The 15636-nt window shown below is 33.8% G+C and overlaps 2 protein-coding genes across 4 annotated transcripts; both read left to right on the plus strand.

Moving 5' to 3' along the window:
* Positions 1-5033: 5033 nt before the first annotated feature.
* Positions 5034-8997, plus strand: LOC132622984 (triacylglycerol lipase OBL1-like). 2 transcript variants are annotated; one of them, XM_060337677.1, is made up of 6 exons: positions 5045-5193; positions 5347-5445; positions 5546-5742; positions 5826-5859; positions 7196-7812; positions 8429-8997. In XM_060337677.1, exons 1-6 carry the CDS (start codon positions 5127-5129, stop codon positions 8708-8710), a joined length of 1296 nt encoding a protein of 431 aa, XP_060193660.1. In that variant the 5' UTR covers positions 5045-5126; the 3' UTR covers positions 8711-8997. The 2 variants fall into 2 exon arrangements, with proteins under 2 accessions (XP_060193659.1, XP_060193660.1); XM_060337676.1 differs by having other exon boundaries at positions 5034-5445.
* Positions 8998-9639: 642 nt separating this feature from the next.
* LOC132624941 (triacylglycerol lipase OBL1-like) lies at positions 9640-12188 on the plus strand. Of its 2 annotated transcripts, none has more exons than XM_060339709.1 (5): positions 9640-10221; positions 10355-10548; positions 10740-10779; positions 10980-11481; positions 11688-11875. In XM_060339709.1, exons 1-5 carry the CDS (start codon positions 9924-9926, stop codon positions 11725-11727), a joined length of 1074 nt encoding a protein of 357 aa, XP_060195692.1. In that variant the 5' UTR covers positions 9640-9923; the 3' UTR covers positions 11728-11875. The 2 variants fall into 2 exon arrangements, with proteins under 2 accessions (XP_060195692.1, XP_060195691.1); XM_060339708.1 differs by having other exon boundaries at positions 9651-10221; positions 10980-11590; positions 11688-12188.
* Positions 12189-15636: the final 3448 nt, after the last annotated feature.

A 15636-nucleotide genomic window follows, 5' to 3' on the forward strand; every position in this document is an offset into this window, starting at 1 on the left:
ATATATTATACCAGTTATTAAATTAGAATCCCAAAATAATTAAATAGCGGAAAAATGGTCAACATTTTTTAGCCAATTAATGGCTTAAAATACAAATATAATATTATTTCCCTACCCGAATAAGCAACCCACATTTTTAATATCCAATCCACATTTATATCAGCCCATATTTAAATTAATAGGCCAGCCCAAAACGGACCAGCCCAATTAACTCCTACCCGGCCCAACCCTCATTATCTTTACCCTAATTCCCTTCTCCTTCATTTTCCGCCTCCCTCACCCTTTCCTCCTTCTCTCCTCCTCGTCTCCATCTCGCCTCATCTCCACTCACCCCTGACACCATCACGCCCCACTGCCATCTCTGACACTCCCACTTCGTCACGTTACCTCCACCATACCTCTGACTTCACCGTCGCCCCCACGTTACCTCCACTCCACCTGACACCTCCACACCCCCTGTCCCTCACCTGCCATCTCCACCTGCCATATCCACGCCTGTCCCCCACGCCTCTCTCATACGCTCCCCTCTTCTCTTTCTTAAACCCTAATCACAGCCCTATAAAAGGAGGAAAAATCACAGAGACGAAAAAAAGAAAAAGAAGAATCGGGGACCGCAAAATTCCCTACAAAACATCAATTTTATCATAAAAAGGAGCCTTACTCGAAGGATAACAGCGAACAATCACTCACCCTGTTTCGTTTTTGGGTTCTGAAACTTTAACTACTTTAATCGGGTTCGTTCGAATTCGAGCATAGATTCGAGGCCCCGACGACCTCAGTTCATTGCGCACAAAAGAGGTAAACTTCGATACCTTATCACTCATAAGCTTTAATTTCTGTCTTGGTTAAGATTTTTAGTTTATTCTGTTGTATGTTCAGTGGTTATGTAGTTTCGTTGTCGTCGCGTTATTTGTTTGATGTTTGGGAGCTGTTAGAATAGGATATTAATCATTATTCGAATTTGAAAGATGTCTATTGTTGCTTAAGAATGAATTTCCAGGACCTAAGACATATTTGAAACCGCATATATATAGGATATACAGTGGGTTATCGAGATAAGGAAAAGATATACATTCGATATCATCTGATATACACACCACTGTGTGTATATCTTAGTATATTACATATACGATTAGAACAGGCCAGCATTGTCTCTCTTTTACTCTATTTTTTCAAATAATATATCCTATCATTCATTTTCGCATTAGCATATAAGTGTTTATTTTGGTTTGTTTTGAGAAAAATTTATTTTTAAAATATGCAGCCTAATGTTGACAGAAAAGTAGTGTTGTCTTAAGCTTTAAAGGATGTTGGCAATCGTTTAAATACTGCAGTATTGTTGGTTTAACCATAATATGATTTGTGCTTTGCTTCTCATTATGATTAGTTTAGGTCAATACCAATATAAGAACTGATTCACAAGTCATTTGGGGGGGATGAATTAGCATGAATGTTATATGGTAGCTGTTAGCATACAATTGGGTTCAAGTAATCATCATGGTTGGTTTAAATAAGTGTTCAATGAAGTACTAGCTCAGTTTAGACCATATTGGATACTATCGTTTTGTTTGTTTAGTTTATGTCCCTATGATGCCCGTGTAGTCAAGATATGGGTGATGCTTGGTATGGTGGTTGATCTGTATGTACTCATGTTTGTTCAAGCATAATTAAGTTGTTGTTAAACCCATGTATATTTTAGACTAGATTAGTGCATCCAGCCACTCTGTATTGTGTAATTGACTGTTGGCGCCAATACGAGTCATAGGTTACGTTCCTTTTATAGAAAGATTAAAACATCAGGAGTATAATCTTAGTATCTTTAGACATGTAGAAACGACCTGCTAAAGCTGGCAAAGTGTTCAAGATTCCTTATTTGATAAACATAATATGCATACTATATGATTACCCCTTAGGACCTATATTCAGTTTCTTTTTAGTTTTCTTTAAAATACTCCTACCTTTTTATGATTGCTTTAGTCTAAAATGATTTAAAATGAGTTTGCAAGAATACTGATCAAGTTTGGTCCATCCTCTATTACAGAGTTGATAAACCTACTTTTTATACTAAGATAAATACATTTCAAATCATGTAGTTCTCTCTGTTTGACTTGGTGTTATTGCCAAACTACCTGTTTGCCTGCAGCCTTCAACCCCTTTATCTGCAAAACATAAATGATTGTTTAAGCACTTATCCTTCGTTTCGTTATAGCAGTGAAGAATGTAACGAGTTTATGGCTTGAGTTTTCTTTGTTCTCTCACAATAAGAATGTCTATGAATCTTGCTAAGGTACATGTTTCTAGTGTGGTTTAATGTATGTCTAGAGACAGTTGGCTGCTCAATTTGCCTCATTTAAATGTTGCTTTCACTTAAAAGGAACAGACCTTTGTATTTGACTAACGAATGGTTGCGGGTTAACATATGCTACTACAAAAATTTGTTATCTTCAAGGGGAGTAGGTTGCTGACTTTTGAAAGGGCTGGTTGCTCTAGTTTAATGGCTCATAACTGGTGGTTGAACTGTTGCATTGTTGCTTCGTTTGCGGGGGTGAATTGAGTTGTACCCTCGAAACATTTTGGAGCTAGAAGTACTGCAGTTACTGCAGATATGTGGTTGTAGTTTTGAGCTAATTTGCTATGGTGTTTCGAGAAATAATCTGCCATATTTTAGGCAGACTTGATTCTAAAATAACTGCAGAATTTTGGGTCATTTGTTGTTATGTCTGGGACAGTCCTTCTTTTGTTTAAAGACAAATACCTGCTATGTTTGTGTTACTTCTTTCTTATTGCTTGTTTGGAAGTCATTAATATATTAGTCACGGGCAGACCCTGTTTAGTTAAAAGCTATTGTCTTGTTTCGCATTTGCATTTTTATTTGTTTAGCTTTATTCATTGATCATATACTAATCCTTTTCTTTCGTTTTTATGCATGACATCTCGTATACGAGTCCGAGCGACTTGTCATCTCCTCCCGCATTTGGCTTCGGGCCAAGCCCAACGAAATTTCCTCGAGTCAGCCCATCCGCAGCAAAAAATAAAATTCTGGGCCGAGGCCCATAGCAGTGGCAGCAAACAACAGCAGTCCAAAAATTTAAATCATTTTACTCCCCTATTTTATTTTATTTTGTGCATTTAATTGGTAATTGTATGACTGATACTTTTACTTGTTTATTTGCTTAGATTAAGTAAACCTTAGCGAAATTAGTGGGGTTTGGATTTTAGTAATGAGTAGTTAATTTAAGGAAAATCAACTATTAATTCCATAAGTTTCAACTATTTATAATATCTATATTGTCATTTTTTATTATTAGAATAACTTATTTTAGAATGGCATGACTACATACTTTGAGAATCAAGATTCATTCTTACTATTTTAGAAGTTTAAAATGTTACTAATTTTACATTAACGTTAGCTTATTCTAAAAAAGAGGCAAACTAGTTTCAACGGATAACTGTTCCACTTTAGTTCTTTTCCAACATTTTAAAAACACGTTTTGTTTCAAACAGTCTTTGCATAATATACATTGAATTAATAGTCATTCTATAAAACCTTTAAAATTTTATTAAATAACTTTTAAATTTGTTGGTCATTTTCTTCAAATACATATAAACATTACACATCTAGTTTCTTTTAGTAACTAAACTCTCTTATACAACTATTACTTTTCTACAAGTTTTATTTTTGATAACACTCTATTTCTATTTATGACTTTAGCAATACTTACAAAGCTATTTTCTTTTTTTATAACATTCACACTTAGCCTAATTAAATTTTAGTCCGGTCGGTTAACCATTGTTAATGGGTCTTAAAGGATGCCTAATACCTTCCCTTTAGACTAATTGAACCCTTACCTAGAATCTTAAGTTTCGCAGACCTTAAACGGAGAACGTAACTTTAATAAACTTTAGGTGTCCTAATTCACCGTAAATAATTAGGTGGCGACTCCTTAAAAACAACAAACAAAAACAGGAATCTCCAATATGTCGTACTTCTAAATTTAACTCTCCGGTTAAAATGGGGTATGACAATATCAATACCTAAATTAGGTGTTTCTTCCACAAATGTTTCCTCATTAAGCCCACGCCTAACAATACCACTACTACCGGCACCACGTCTAAATCTCTTCGCCATTATTAAATAGAATTAATTTAAATCACAAGAAAATGAATTGCAACAAATTAAATTGTGTAAATTAAATTGCAAAAAATAAAGATAGAGTTGGAACGAAGGTACCAAATTGCCGGACTAATTTCCAACAAAGTGAAGGCGGCTAGAATTGCAAATCCACCAAAGCTACTTCGGATTGTTGCAAAATCACCAACTCCACCAACAATATTATAATTGCAAAATTAATAATTGAAACTATAATAAGACTTTATAATATTTATTTGAGAGAAATTTAAAGTGAATAATTGTTGCAAAGTAACTATAATTGAGATTTGAGAGAAAGAGAAGAGTGAATTGGTGTGAATTAAAATGGAAATGGAGAGGGGTTTATATAGGGGTGAGGGATGGGTTAAAGTGTTAAAAAAAAGTTTGGGGGGTTTGGAGGGGGGCAAAAAATGAGTTGGGGACAGTTTGGAAATGGCCATTTTTGCAAATGGACCGTTGCCCAACGGTCCATTGGGCTGCCAGCCTGCCAACGGCTACAAACTAAAAAAAAAAAAAAAATAAATTCCACTGGTTTAACCGGTCCGGTTTTACCGGTTCCAGTTTAAAAAAAAATAGAAATCGAAACCGGTATAAAATAAACGGTTAACCGGAACCGGAACCGGTTGAACCGGTTCTGATTACCGGTTTTAACCGGTAAAACCGAACCGGTTGACGGGTTTAGGCATGGAGCCGTCTAATGGATTAATTAATTAGGAAGAAAGGTCTAAGGTCTGACGCGATAATTAATTTCTATACCCCACAACAGTACTCCATGTCTCTCCACTCTCACATACATCACATAACAGAGAGATGGAAAATGGAAATCGGGGTTCCAATTATATACTCCTTTAACTAGTATAAATAGATCCATATATTTCAAACTGGAATACACAACCCTCTCTTATCTTTCTTCATTCTTTTCTTGTCCCAACTCCATTAAAAAAACAAGTAAAATAAACAATATTTAATCATCAGTATGGCGAGCAGTACTTGCAACAAGTCTTTCTGCAGCAACTATATGCTGCTAAAGCCAGAAGAATGTGGTATATTAGATTTGGCAAAAATATTGTTTTCCAGTAAAATAGGACAAAAAGAATTCGTAGACTGCCCTAATGAAGAAATGACTAAAGAACCTTTGTCAAGTAGATGTGTTATTTTTATTTCCGTTCTAATCCAGAAACTTCTTCTCGCAACAGCTAAACCTTTGGCAGGATTCGGCAATGCAATTGAGTACTGGCTTAACCTTCAAAACGTTAACGGTGGTTTCTTCCGTCTTATTTTCAACTCCATAAGAGGTATTCCTTATGTCTCAATTTATGTGACACATACCTCTCATTTTCTAAATGCGGCTCTATTTTTTTTTTTTTAATTGGTGTGGAGGCTTATGATTTGTAGGTAAAGCTGTAGTGCCGGATAAAGAATCAGCGGCCTTCTTGTCATTTATTGGAAATTTGGATAAAAGAGTTGAGCTAGATAGTAAGATTGTTGAGCTTGGAGGTAGAAGATACGATGAGGCAATCAGTATGATGGCTGCCAAAGCAGCTTATGAAAACAAAGCATATCTTGACACTGTCGTAAAGGATCACTGGAAGGTGAACTACCTATAATATTTTCTCTTGTTTTTTCCTTGTAATGAAAAGGATGTGCTTAGATCTTGCCTTTCAATTTTATGCAGATGGATCTCGTGGGCTCCTTTGACTTCTGGAATGGTAAGATATGTATAAACTATTGCAAACATTGCGATTATATCTTGGGCTAATGACTCATATGGTCATTCAATTATTGAAAATGATATAATAAAATTACTAGTACTTTTTTTCATTCTTGTAGTTACATAAGACTCACTCAACTATAGAAAATTGTATAACAAATGGTCAAGTAATATTTAATTATTTTGTAACAAAAAAATCAGTTTGTTATTGCAATATCTCATAAAATATACTCTTTAGGAGGAAACGTATTTTTCATAACGATTTAATGACGTGACATTCAATGTTTAAAACCCAAAAGATAAGAAAATATTTAACTCTACCATATTAATCAATATAGGTCTATACGATCCATGAACCCAGCCATTGAAATGATAGTCTTGCTATGCTATCATGATAAAAAATGTACCTTCTCCCTAATCCAACCCAAAACTAGCTCATGAGTCTTGAGGAATTACCACCAAATAATCTACTCACAATCAATACGTGGGACCTGACACTTAAAGCATCAACCACCTGCAATCAACTACTTCCTTCGTTTCAAAATAAGTGGTATTGTCACTTTGGGCACGCTCCTAAGAAAACTACTCATTCATAAAAGAAGTGTTTTTCCCAACTTGCCCTTAATCAAATGTCCCGAAAACACATGTCACACAATGGTACTAACCTAAGAATTTCATCCCAAACTTCATACCCGAAGGTTCACATGATGTCTCCAACAATTCCCTAGTACTACATACGAATCGCTAACCGGAGTCTAACCAAAATGGTAAGTCATAACCTACCTGGAGTGCCGAATAGGAATCCCAAACAAATCACGCGAGCGCCTTGCCTTCCTCAACGTTGAGAAAGAAGTACTCGCTCTTTAATGATTTTTTGGTTATTTTGAAACTCCATTTATTTAAATAAGTGTAAACTTGGAAGAAAAAAATTAATATTTTCTTAATTTTGTGAAGCACCAGTTATTTTAAAAAACAAAATGAAAAGAGGAAAACATCACGTATCATGAAACAGAGGGAGTATATCCTAATACTGACTATTGTCATTAATCAACATGTTAATATCTGTTATGATATGTTTCAATATGAGAATTAAATGTTTGTTATGGCGATTTCGAGGCCATATTTAAAGTGCAAGAATTCTGCACAAATATTTATATGCATATACATTAAAAGTTAAGATACTTACAAGAGAAATGACTTATGGTGAAAAGAAGTCATCACATCACCCTTTTTTCTGAAAATTTGACATTATATACCCGTCTAAAAACTTAACGGATGGATTTTACATTTCTTTTTCTAAACAGTTTTCTCGTCTTTTTTCTGGCTTTTAACAGATTATCAACAAACAGCTAACACACAAGCATTCGTGCTTCAAGATAAAAATGTCGACCCCGAGCTAATTGTTGTGGCATTTAGAGGAACAGAATTCTTCAGTTCCGATGATTGGATCTCAGACTTTGATCTCTCTTGGTATGAGATGCCTGGCATGGGCAAAATGCATGCTGGATTTATGAAAGCTCTGGGGTTACAAAAGAGCCTCGGATGGCCTAAAGATATTGTTCAAACTGATAATAATCAGCCATCTCCAGCCTACTATTTCCTCAGAAAATTACTCAAAGAACTTCTTGAGAAAAATGAAAAGGCAAGGTTTGTGGTAACTGGTCACAGCTTAGGTGGAGCACTTGCAATTTTATTTCCAGCAATATTGGCATTTCATGAGGAATCTTGGTTGTTGAAAAGATTAGAGGGTATTTATACATTTGGTCAACCAAGAGTTGGAGATGAAAATTTTGTTGAGTATATGAAGGGGCAATTAACAAAACATGAAGTTCCATACTATAGGGTTGTCTACAGCAATGACATGGTAACAAGATTGCCGTATGATAATGCTGCCTTCTTGTTCAAGCACTTTGGAACTTGTATTTACTACAACAGTCTGTACAAAGAAAAAGTAAGTTACTCTTTGAATTTATGTATGTGTGACAGGGGCGTGTTAGATTTAGTGGATACAAATATAATTCGTTCAATGACAAATTGGGTATAATCATTGACAGGTCATTTTGGCCACAGCTCATTATTCATTTAAAAGGTTGGGCCATTTGGGACAGCAAAAACGGACCCATAAGAAGAAAATTATTAATATAGTCATGATATAAAAGAAAAATTCCTTATTAGTTTGTTTTGGTAATAATTTTGAGTTTGTCATGTTGGGTGAAACTCATTGTTTAGCCCAAATTGACCTGTTCATCTTGACTCAAGCAAATATTGAGTTATAACCATCCCAATCGTATTCCTTCAACCTATTTAACTCGTCCAAATATGATTCAAACTGCCCATTTGACATCCTTGTTATGTAACGTGGTGCATACAAAGACGAAACATTAGGCAAGTTGCTTTCAGGTCGCCTATGTCTACACATGCAAAAAGTTATGTAAGATGTATACATACATTAAGATATAACTCATTCTAAATCTTGAATTCTCGTATGGTAGCATAGAAAAAATAATGATTCTCCTTTTTTTATGTTTATCTATTTGACGACTATATGTGTTGTTTGAATGTTGTAGATTATTTTAGGTGAAGAACCAAACAAGAATGGGTGGGCGATGTTACTGATCATACCAAAGATGTTAAATTCGGTTTGGGAGCTGATCAGAAGCTTTATTCTACCTTGTGTAGCCGGAAGGGAGTATAAGGAAGGCGGGCTTCTTCTTTTCATGAGGGTGATAGGCATTATAATTCCAGGCATGCCAGCTCATTGTCCTCAGGATTATGTTAACTCTACCAGGCTCGGATCACCCACTGATGATGTCGCAAAGTACCAAAAGATTGGCGTAATCCCAGCATAATTAAGAATTTGCCAAGTGTGTGCCTTCTTAGTCTTATTCATTTAAGCCTCTCTTGAAAACAAGCATTTTTTAGTGTAGCCTAATTAGCACGTGAATAGGAACAAGGTCCTTCTTTGCAAAAATGTTTCTGAATTCTCATCATATCAGTAGCCGCAGAAAGCTTGACTTATTGAAAATCTCAAAGAGATTGTTTAGACAAATCTTTTTGTCTATGGTCGATGTTCCCTCCACCAATTTGGAATGTATTGTATATGTTGCTATAAACATGGAGGTATTGTTAGAAAACATTTGCTGGTTGTTATTGCAAATAAAGTTTAAACTTTGCACACTAACAATAGATAACTCTATATAATACACAATTATTAGTAATAGTTGAAATTAATAAATGATAAGTAACCTTCAATAACAAGTCAAACTGTGCTGATAATGCCAAAAAAAATTACAATAAAAATTAAATCCGTTCCGGATATTATATATATTATATTGATTTGAACTGTGTCCAGAAGCATAAAGAAAAAATTCACTTTATCCAATGGAATTTATGGCACACGAGACTTGAGTTCTAAACTTGACACTTCTGTTGGTGGATATTCTTAGGGAGGAAGAAAGGATCTTAATGATCTCCACGGTACGACTGAATTTTTTAGCTTTCAGACCACTCATAATTTCATCAGATTTCCCAATGCACAAGCTATTTGGCTTATCCGATAAGTCTTGAAGATTAACAACATACTTTTGAATTTTGGTGATCTGGAAATTGTCCAGATAGTGTGTACAAGTGGATTTCCGCGGTATCACTCTTGGAATCCCTTTCATGTTTCACGAGTTTGTAGCGTGGAAGTTTTAAAAAATGACAAAAAGACAGACACTAGCAGAGAATAATATAGTATTACTAATATATCGCCAGCTGTTTGAACTTCTCAAAGTCCATTACTACTATAATATTGGCAAGGCATGTCCATACTGAAAGATGCTAAGTGTTACCTGAACGTAACTTCCATAGATCTCTAAAAGCATAAGAGACAGTATAGTCTTGTACAAGAATATATCCGTTTTAATTTCTTCTTCGTTAAGCTAAACAAAGTCGATCGAAATGAACGCTTATATCTAAAAGACCTTGGTAACAAATAAGCTCTTAATATTGCTATGTTGATCTGCAAAGATAGTACCTTCATAAAAGAATTATTACTATAGTCAATTAATCGCACACATCATGGAACGTGTGAGTAGCAAGAAGTACCTTCAACTGAAACCAGATGAAGCAAGTCTTTTCGATCTCATACTTATTCTGTTCTCCGGGAATCTTGGGAGCAAACAATTCATAGAATCTTTGAGAGTGACAGAGATAGCCTTTGAACGTCGAGGATACATCTTTCTCTCCGTGTCTGTGCAAAAAGCTCTTCACGTCTTTTCAAAGCTTCTGTCAATTTTAGGTTCAATTTCAGAGTTCTGCCTAAATCTTCTTGCTAGTAACCAGAGTCTTCCTACATTGTTGTTGAGAATCCTACAAGGTTAGACAACACTAGATTTGTCTAAATTCCGGTTTTCTTAAATTTGACATTTCCATTTCCTTCGATATAGTTTAGTTTTCTGACTTTACTGTTATAGTGGATAAATTGAAATTAGTCTCGTTTACTTTGATAGGGAAGGTAGTGATGCCAGATAAGGAGTCAGCCAACTATCTCTCGGCTATTGGATTTATAGACACAAGAGTGAATTGTCATAAGAAGTTCAAACCTGAGGATAAAACATATATTGTTGCGCTTTCTGCAGTGGCATCAAAAGTAGCCTACGAGAATAAAGCTTTCATCCGAGCTACTGTCGAGGATCAATGGAAGGTCATCTAACTCACATTTCAATAAGCTCACTCAATTAGCTGGGGGGGAAAAGATAGTACTGTTTTGAAAAACTTGTGTGCTGTTTTTGTTAGTATTAATTGGTATGCTAGCTCATATACATTCATTTTACCTATTAGTTCAACTACTGCTTTACTCTAGTAATCTGTACACACGTTTTGTTTTTTGTGCAGATCGAGTTGCTAGGTGAGGGTGCCTCTGATTTTTGGAATGGTAAGATAATTATATAAGCTAATCAGAATAATTGCTTGGGTAGCTATAATGTGGCAAATATGTTACATACCATTAACTTATTTTTCAGCTCTTTTCTTACTAATTGGCTAATGTTAGAAGTGTAACCAAACTGGAACAGAGGTAGAACAATCTCCATGCAATATCTTAGTAGTTTCTCTAACACAAATTGTACTTGGCAGAGTATCACCAAAAGAAATCGACTCAAGCATTCATATTTCATGATAATACAACCAGTCCAGACAGAATTATTGTGGCATTTAGAGGCACTGAACCCTTCAATTCAGATGATTGGAGTACAGATTTCGACATATCTTGGTACGACTTCCAGGACATGGGAAAAGTCCACGGCGGTTTCATGAAAGCTCTAGGCTTACAGAAAGGTGAAAGTTGGCCTCCCAATATCCCACAAGACGACCAACACCCGGTAGCATACTACACAATCAGGGAAAAACTAAGAGACTTCTTTCAGAAAAATAACCAAACCAAGTTTATTCTAACAGGGCACAGCTTAGGCGGTGCGCTCGCAATTCTTTTTGCAGCTGTTCTTGTATTGCACAATGAGTCCTTTATACTGGAAAGATTGGAAGCAATTTACACATTTGGGCAGCCAAGAGTTGGGGATGCTGAATTTGGTGATTTCATGAAGGAAAATTTCAGGAATTATGGCATTGGATATTATAGGTTTGTCTATAGTCATGATATTGTGCCTAGATTGCCTTATGATAACACTACCCTGTGTTTTAAACACTTCGGAACATGCCTTTACTATAGCAGCATATATGAAGGAAAGGTAAGTACAACAACAATATATTATAATCTACCCAAAGAATCTTAACTTGTTTTATCTTTTAAGGTTACTAATATTACTTTTGCATTATGTGCAACAGATTGTTTCGGAAGAACCATACAGGAATTACTTTTCTCTGAGATCACTAATATCAAAGAGGGTCGATGCATTGTGGGAGTTAGTGAGAAGCTTTCTTCTTCCATATCTGTATGGAACAGAATATAAAGAAAGCTTGCTTCTTCAAGCACTTAGATTGTATGGACTTCTATTTCCAGGCATGCCGGCTCATGGTCCCCCTGAGTATATTAATGCAATTTGTTTGGGAGATGCTACTTTACTCATCAATGATCAAGATGATTCTCAACTACTTTGATGTCTTATTGGAAGAAAATGGATATTGTCCCTCCATTAATCAAGGATTCGTTTATTTTTTTATTTTTTTTGAAAGCGTCATGGTGGTCCATTTAACTAGTAATAAAGCGCGTATCACATTGATCCATAAACGACAAAACATCTAGATTTTTTTGTTTCTTCTACTCTTTATCGGATGATCAAATGTAAAGTTTGAATGTTCCATTGAGTAATTATTCTGTTGCTTTTAGCTGTTTTGTAATGTTTTGAGACTTAGAGGCCATTTTGCTTAGCTTATCTAAAGTTGGGCTACCTCAATTTATTTTTTTGAGCTTATGTAGAAGCAAAAACAAGTTTTCTGTGGTTGGAAAGAAACAGAAAATTTCTGCTTCTTGAAAAAAGCAAAAGCACGAGAAGAAAATTATTTTTTTCAAGACAAATATATCCCTGCCATAAATACATAGTTACCGAGTATATCCCTCATTAATCCATTAATTTCTAATCAATAATTCTCTGTGTTAAATTTTAATTTGTGGAATGATTTTGAATTTTGTTTTGGTTGTAGTTTTTTAGTATATTTAAATCATCGTGTTAATATTATATCAATATTTAATATTTTTTTATTTATCTATATATTATATTAATTGAAAATTTTAATATGCATTATTAAATTTTAATTAAATAAAAGTAAAAATTTAATTGAAGTCTTCCATAATAGATATTTAGAATAATTTCTCTTTGTAAAACAATCTTAATGGTAAACGTCTTGTCCTTTTTCATAATTTGACACTCAAAAGCACTTTTTTAAAAAGATTAGCCAAACACAATCTGCTTAATTAAAGTCGGCATAAGCACTTTTCAAATGAATTGGCAAAACGCAAACTATTTCTCACGAAAAATACTTTTTTAAAAAACACTTTTAAAAAAAAGCACTTCTCAAAATAAGTAGTTTTTTGCCGCTAGGCCAAACAGGCTCTAAGAGGATGGTTACATTAAGATGGAATGAAATTAAACTTTATTTTCTCAAAGTATTAAAAGGTAGAACGCGGTAATGAAATTATGCTTTTTAAAAAAAAAAAAAAAAAAAAAAACTTAAAGGTGGGTGGAGGTCTAAAGGATGGTTACATTTGTTTTCATTAAGATTAAGACGTCTAAATTTGAATGTACATCTGAATGATTAAGATGTTGTCTTTAGGTCTGAACACTGAATTATTAAGACTGTTTGTTTTTCAATATCTGAATGTGTATAATGTATTTATTTAAACATAATAAATATATAATTTAAATTAAATAGTAACTAAATAGTATAAAATAAATACAAATTTAATAAAATAAAATATTATTTGATAAAAAAAAATGAAACATTTATGTTCACTAGTAATGGTAGAGATGTTTTGTAGTCGTGGTAGGTGGTGAGTGGAGTGGAGGGGTGAGTGGGTGGTTGGGGTGAGGGGTGGAAGTTAATGGGGTGGGGTTGGTGGTGGGAGGTGGGGGTAGGGATTGATTGTGGGGTTGGTGGTGGGGAGTGAAGGTGGGTGGTGTGGGGTAGGATTGGGGTTGGTTGTGGGGTGGTGGTGGTGAGGAGTGGGGGTTGGAGCGAAGGATGGGTGGTGGGGTGGGGTTGAGATGGATGGGTAGGGTTGGAGTAGAGAGTGGTGGGGTGGGTTGAGGTGGAGGGTTGGGGTTGGGGTTGGAGCTGGTGATAAAAAAGTTTCATACAAAAATAACTCTTAATGATATTAAGACTTGGTTCAAGATATTAATGATTAAGACCTATTCAGACCCAATAAATGCTTATATCTTAATGCAAACAAATGCACTTAATGGCTTAAGGTCTGAACCATTCAGATTCAGACCTCCAATAAGTGAAAAATAATAGGCAGTCCATAAAAAGTTAATATGTGTGGATGTTAGTTCTGACACTACAATGAACCAACTACAATTCTATCCCAAGCTAATCAGGTTGAGTTCTGTGAATCCTTTGTGACCTAATCCATGAAGAGGTGTCAAATATATCCCTCGTTATACGTTGGGTCCAAATATACCCTCCTTCGTTAAAGTTGTCTAAGATGGACATCAAATACAACGTGACACTAATATTTGATAAAGTAGATGACATGTGGCATGCCATCTCACCACTCCTACCCCATTTTACCCTAATATTTGATAAAGTAGATGTCATGTCATCTCACCACTCCTACCCCATTTTACCCCTCCACTATTTTGTTCTTCCATCGCTAAAATATTTTTATCTTTTGTTGCATCTTTCAATCTTCAAATCTCCTTTGTTAATGGATTCTTAATCTGTGTTTTCGCACAAATTGTGGCCGTTGCTTTCCTCTATTTGCTGGTTTTCTTGGATTTTCACATTCGGATCCAATTTCCAATTTAATTTAATCGTCGATTGAACTGTCAATCAATCAATTAGGAGGTTGGTTCCCATATAAGAATCGTATGTTTCCTTTCGACTGGTTCCAAATAATGCTGATGCAGCTTTCTCTTGGATTATTATACTGCAATTCATTTTAATTTCTTTTCTTTTTAATTTTTAGGTATATTATTTAATTTATATTTATCTTTACATTATTTATGTTTCATTTTCTAACTTTTACCTCTCGTTGATTTAATGCAATTGCTCGTATTTTTTTATTCTTTTTTTTTTTCATTTAGTATAACTGCGTTATTATTCTAGTTTTTTTTTAACTACACCGCCTACAATTTTTTAAAAAGAGTCATAACAACTTGGCATATAATGAGTAATGACATTAAAGTAGAATTTCATTGTTGAAATGAGGTTATTGACTTACGCTTTCCTTTTCTTTTGAATTATATTTACTTAAGTTATATTAGAAGTATAATTAATTAAGTTAAAATATTATTAATTTGAGAAATATATAGAAATTATTTTTTACAATGTTACTTACAAATATATGATTATTAATTAATATTTTTTTTGAGAAATAATTGTATCTTAAATACCTAATTAATATCATCTATAAAGGTACATATTTGTCAAATATTAACTTTTAATTTTTGATAATTCTTAATCAAATTTTGTAATTACATTTGTGCAACCAAACAGTACGTTTATAATTAATCTATAATTACATTATGACAAACAAACATGTCTTCGAAATTACTAATTACACTAAGGCTGCATTTGTTTTTTTTAAGGTTAAGATGTCTGAATCTGAATATTAAGATGTTGTATATGGATCCGAACACTGAATGATTAACACTGTTTGTTTTTCATCATCTAAATGTGTATAATATATCAATATTTAAACATAATAAATATGTAATTCAAATAAAAATAATAATTAAGAATTATATCAAGAAATTATTAGATAAAATATTAACTTAAACAACAAAATTATTATTTTAGAGATAAATTAATGTATTTAAAAATATAAATAAATATTTTATGCATGATACAATTATTGAACTATCTAAATTAATAAAAAAATGATCTATGGATAAATAAATTATTGTAATAAATGTAATCATAAAAATTTAAATTCAACACAATGATTGTGTTCCTACGGACTATCAGAATTCAAACGAAAAAAAGTAAATATTTCATCACAATTTGACATGAAACAAGAGAACAAATAGTTAAGAATAAGTGAACCAAAATCATTGAATGTCAAAGAATCATAATTTTCCATGATTTTCATCAAAGATATATTATATAAGAT

Source organism: Lycium barbarum, chromosome 12 (assembly GCF_019175385.1).
Source record: "Lycium barbarum isolate Lr01 chromosome 12, ASM1917538v2, whole genome shotgun sequence".
Classification (NCBI taxonomy): domain Eukaryota; kingdom Viridiplantae; phylum Streptophyta; class Magnoliopsida; order Solanales; family Solanaceae; genus Lycium; species Lycium barbarum.

What these genes read in the sequence shown, in the direction of transcription:
- LOC132622984 (XM_060337676.1), top strand. Translation starts at nt 5,127, where the DNA reads ATGGCGAGCAGTACTTGCAACAAGTCTTTCTGCAGCAACTATATGCTG. An exon ending in TATTTTCAACTCCATAAGAG is followed by an intron (nt 5,446 to 5,545) that starts GTATTCCTTATG and finishes TATGATTTGTAG; the next exon opens with GTAAAGCTGTAGTGCCGGAT. An exon ending in TCGTAAAGGATCACTGGAAG is followed by an intron (nt 5,743 to 5,825) that starts GTGAACTACCTA and finishes AATTTTATGCAG; the next exon opens with ATGGATCTCGTGGGCTCCTT.
- LOC132624941 (XM_060339708.1), top strand. Translation starts at nt 9,924, where the DNA reads ATGGAACGTGTGAGTAGCAAGAAGTACCTTCAACTGAAACCAGATGAA. An exon ending in GTTGTTGAGAATCCTACAAG is followed by an intron (nt 10,222 to 10,354) that starts GTTAGACAACAC and finishes TTACTTTGATAG; the next exon opens with GGAAGGTAGTGATGCCAGAT. An exon ending in TGCCTCTGATTTTTGGAATG is followed by an intron (nt 10,780 to 10,979) that starts GTAAGATAATTA and finishes TGTACTTGGCAG; the next exon opens with AGTATCACCAAAAGAAATCG.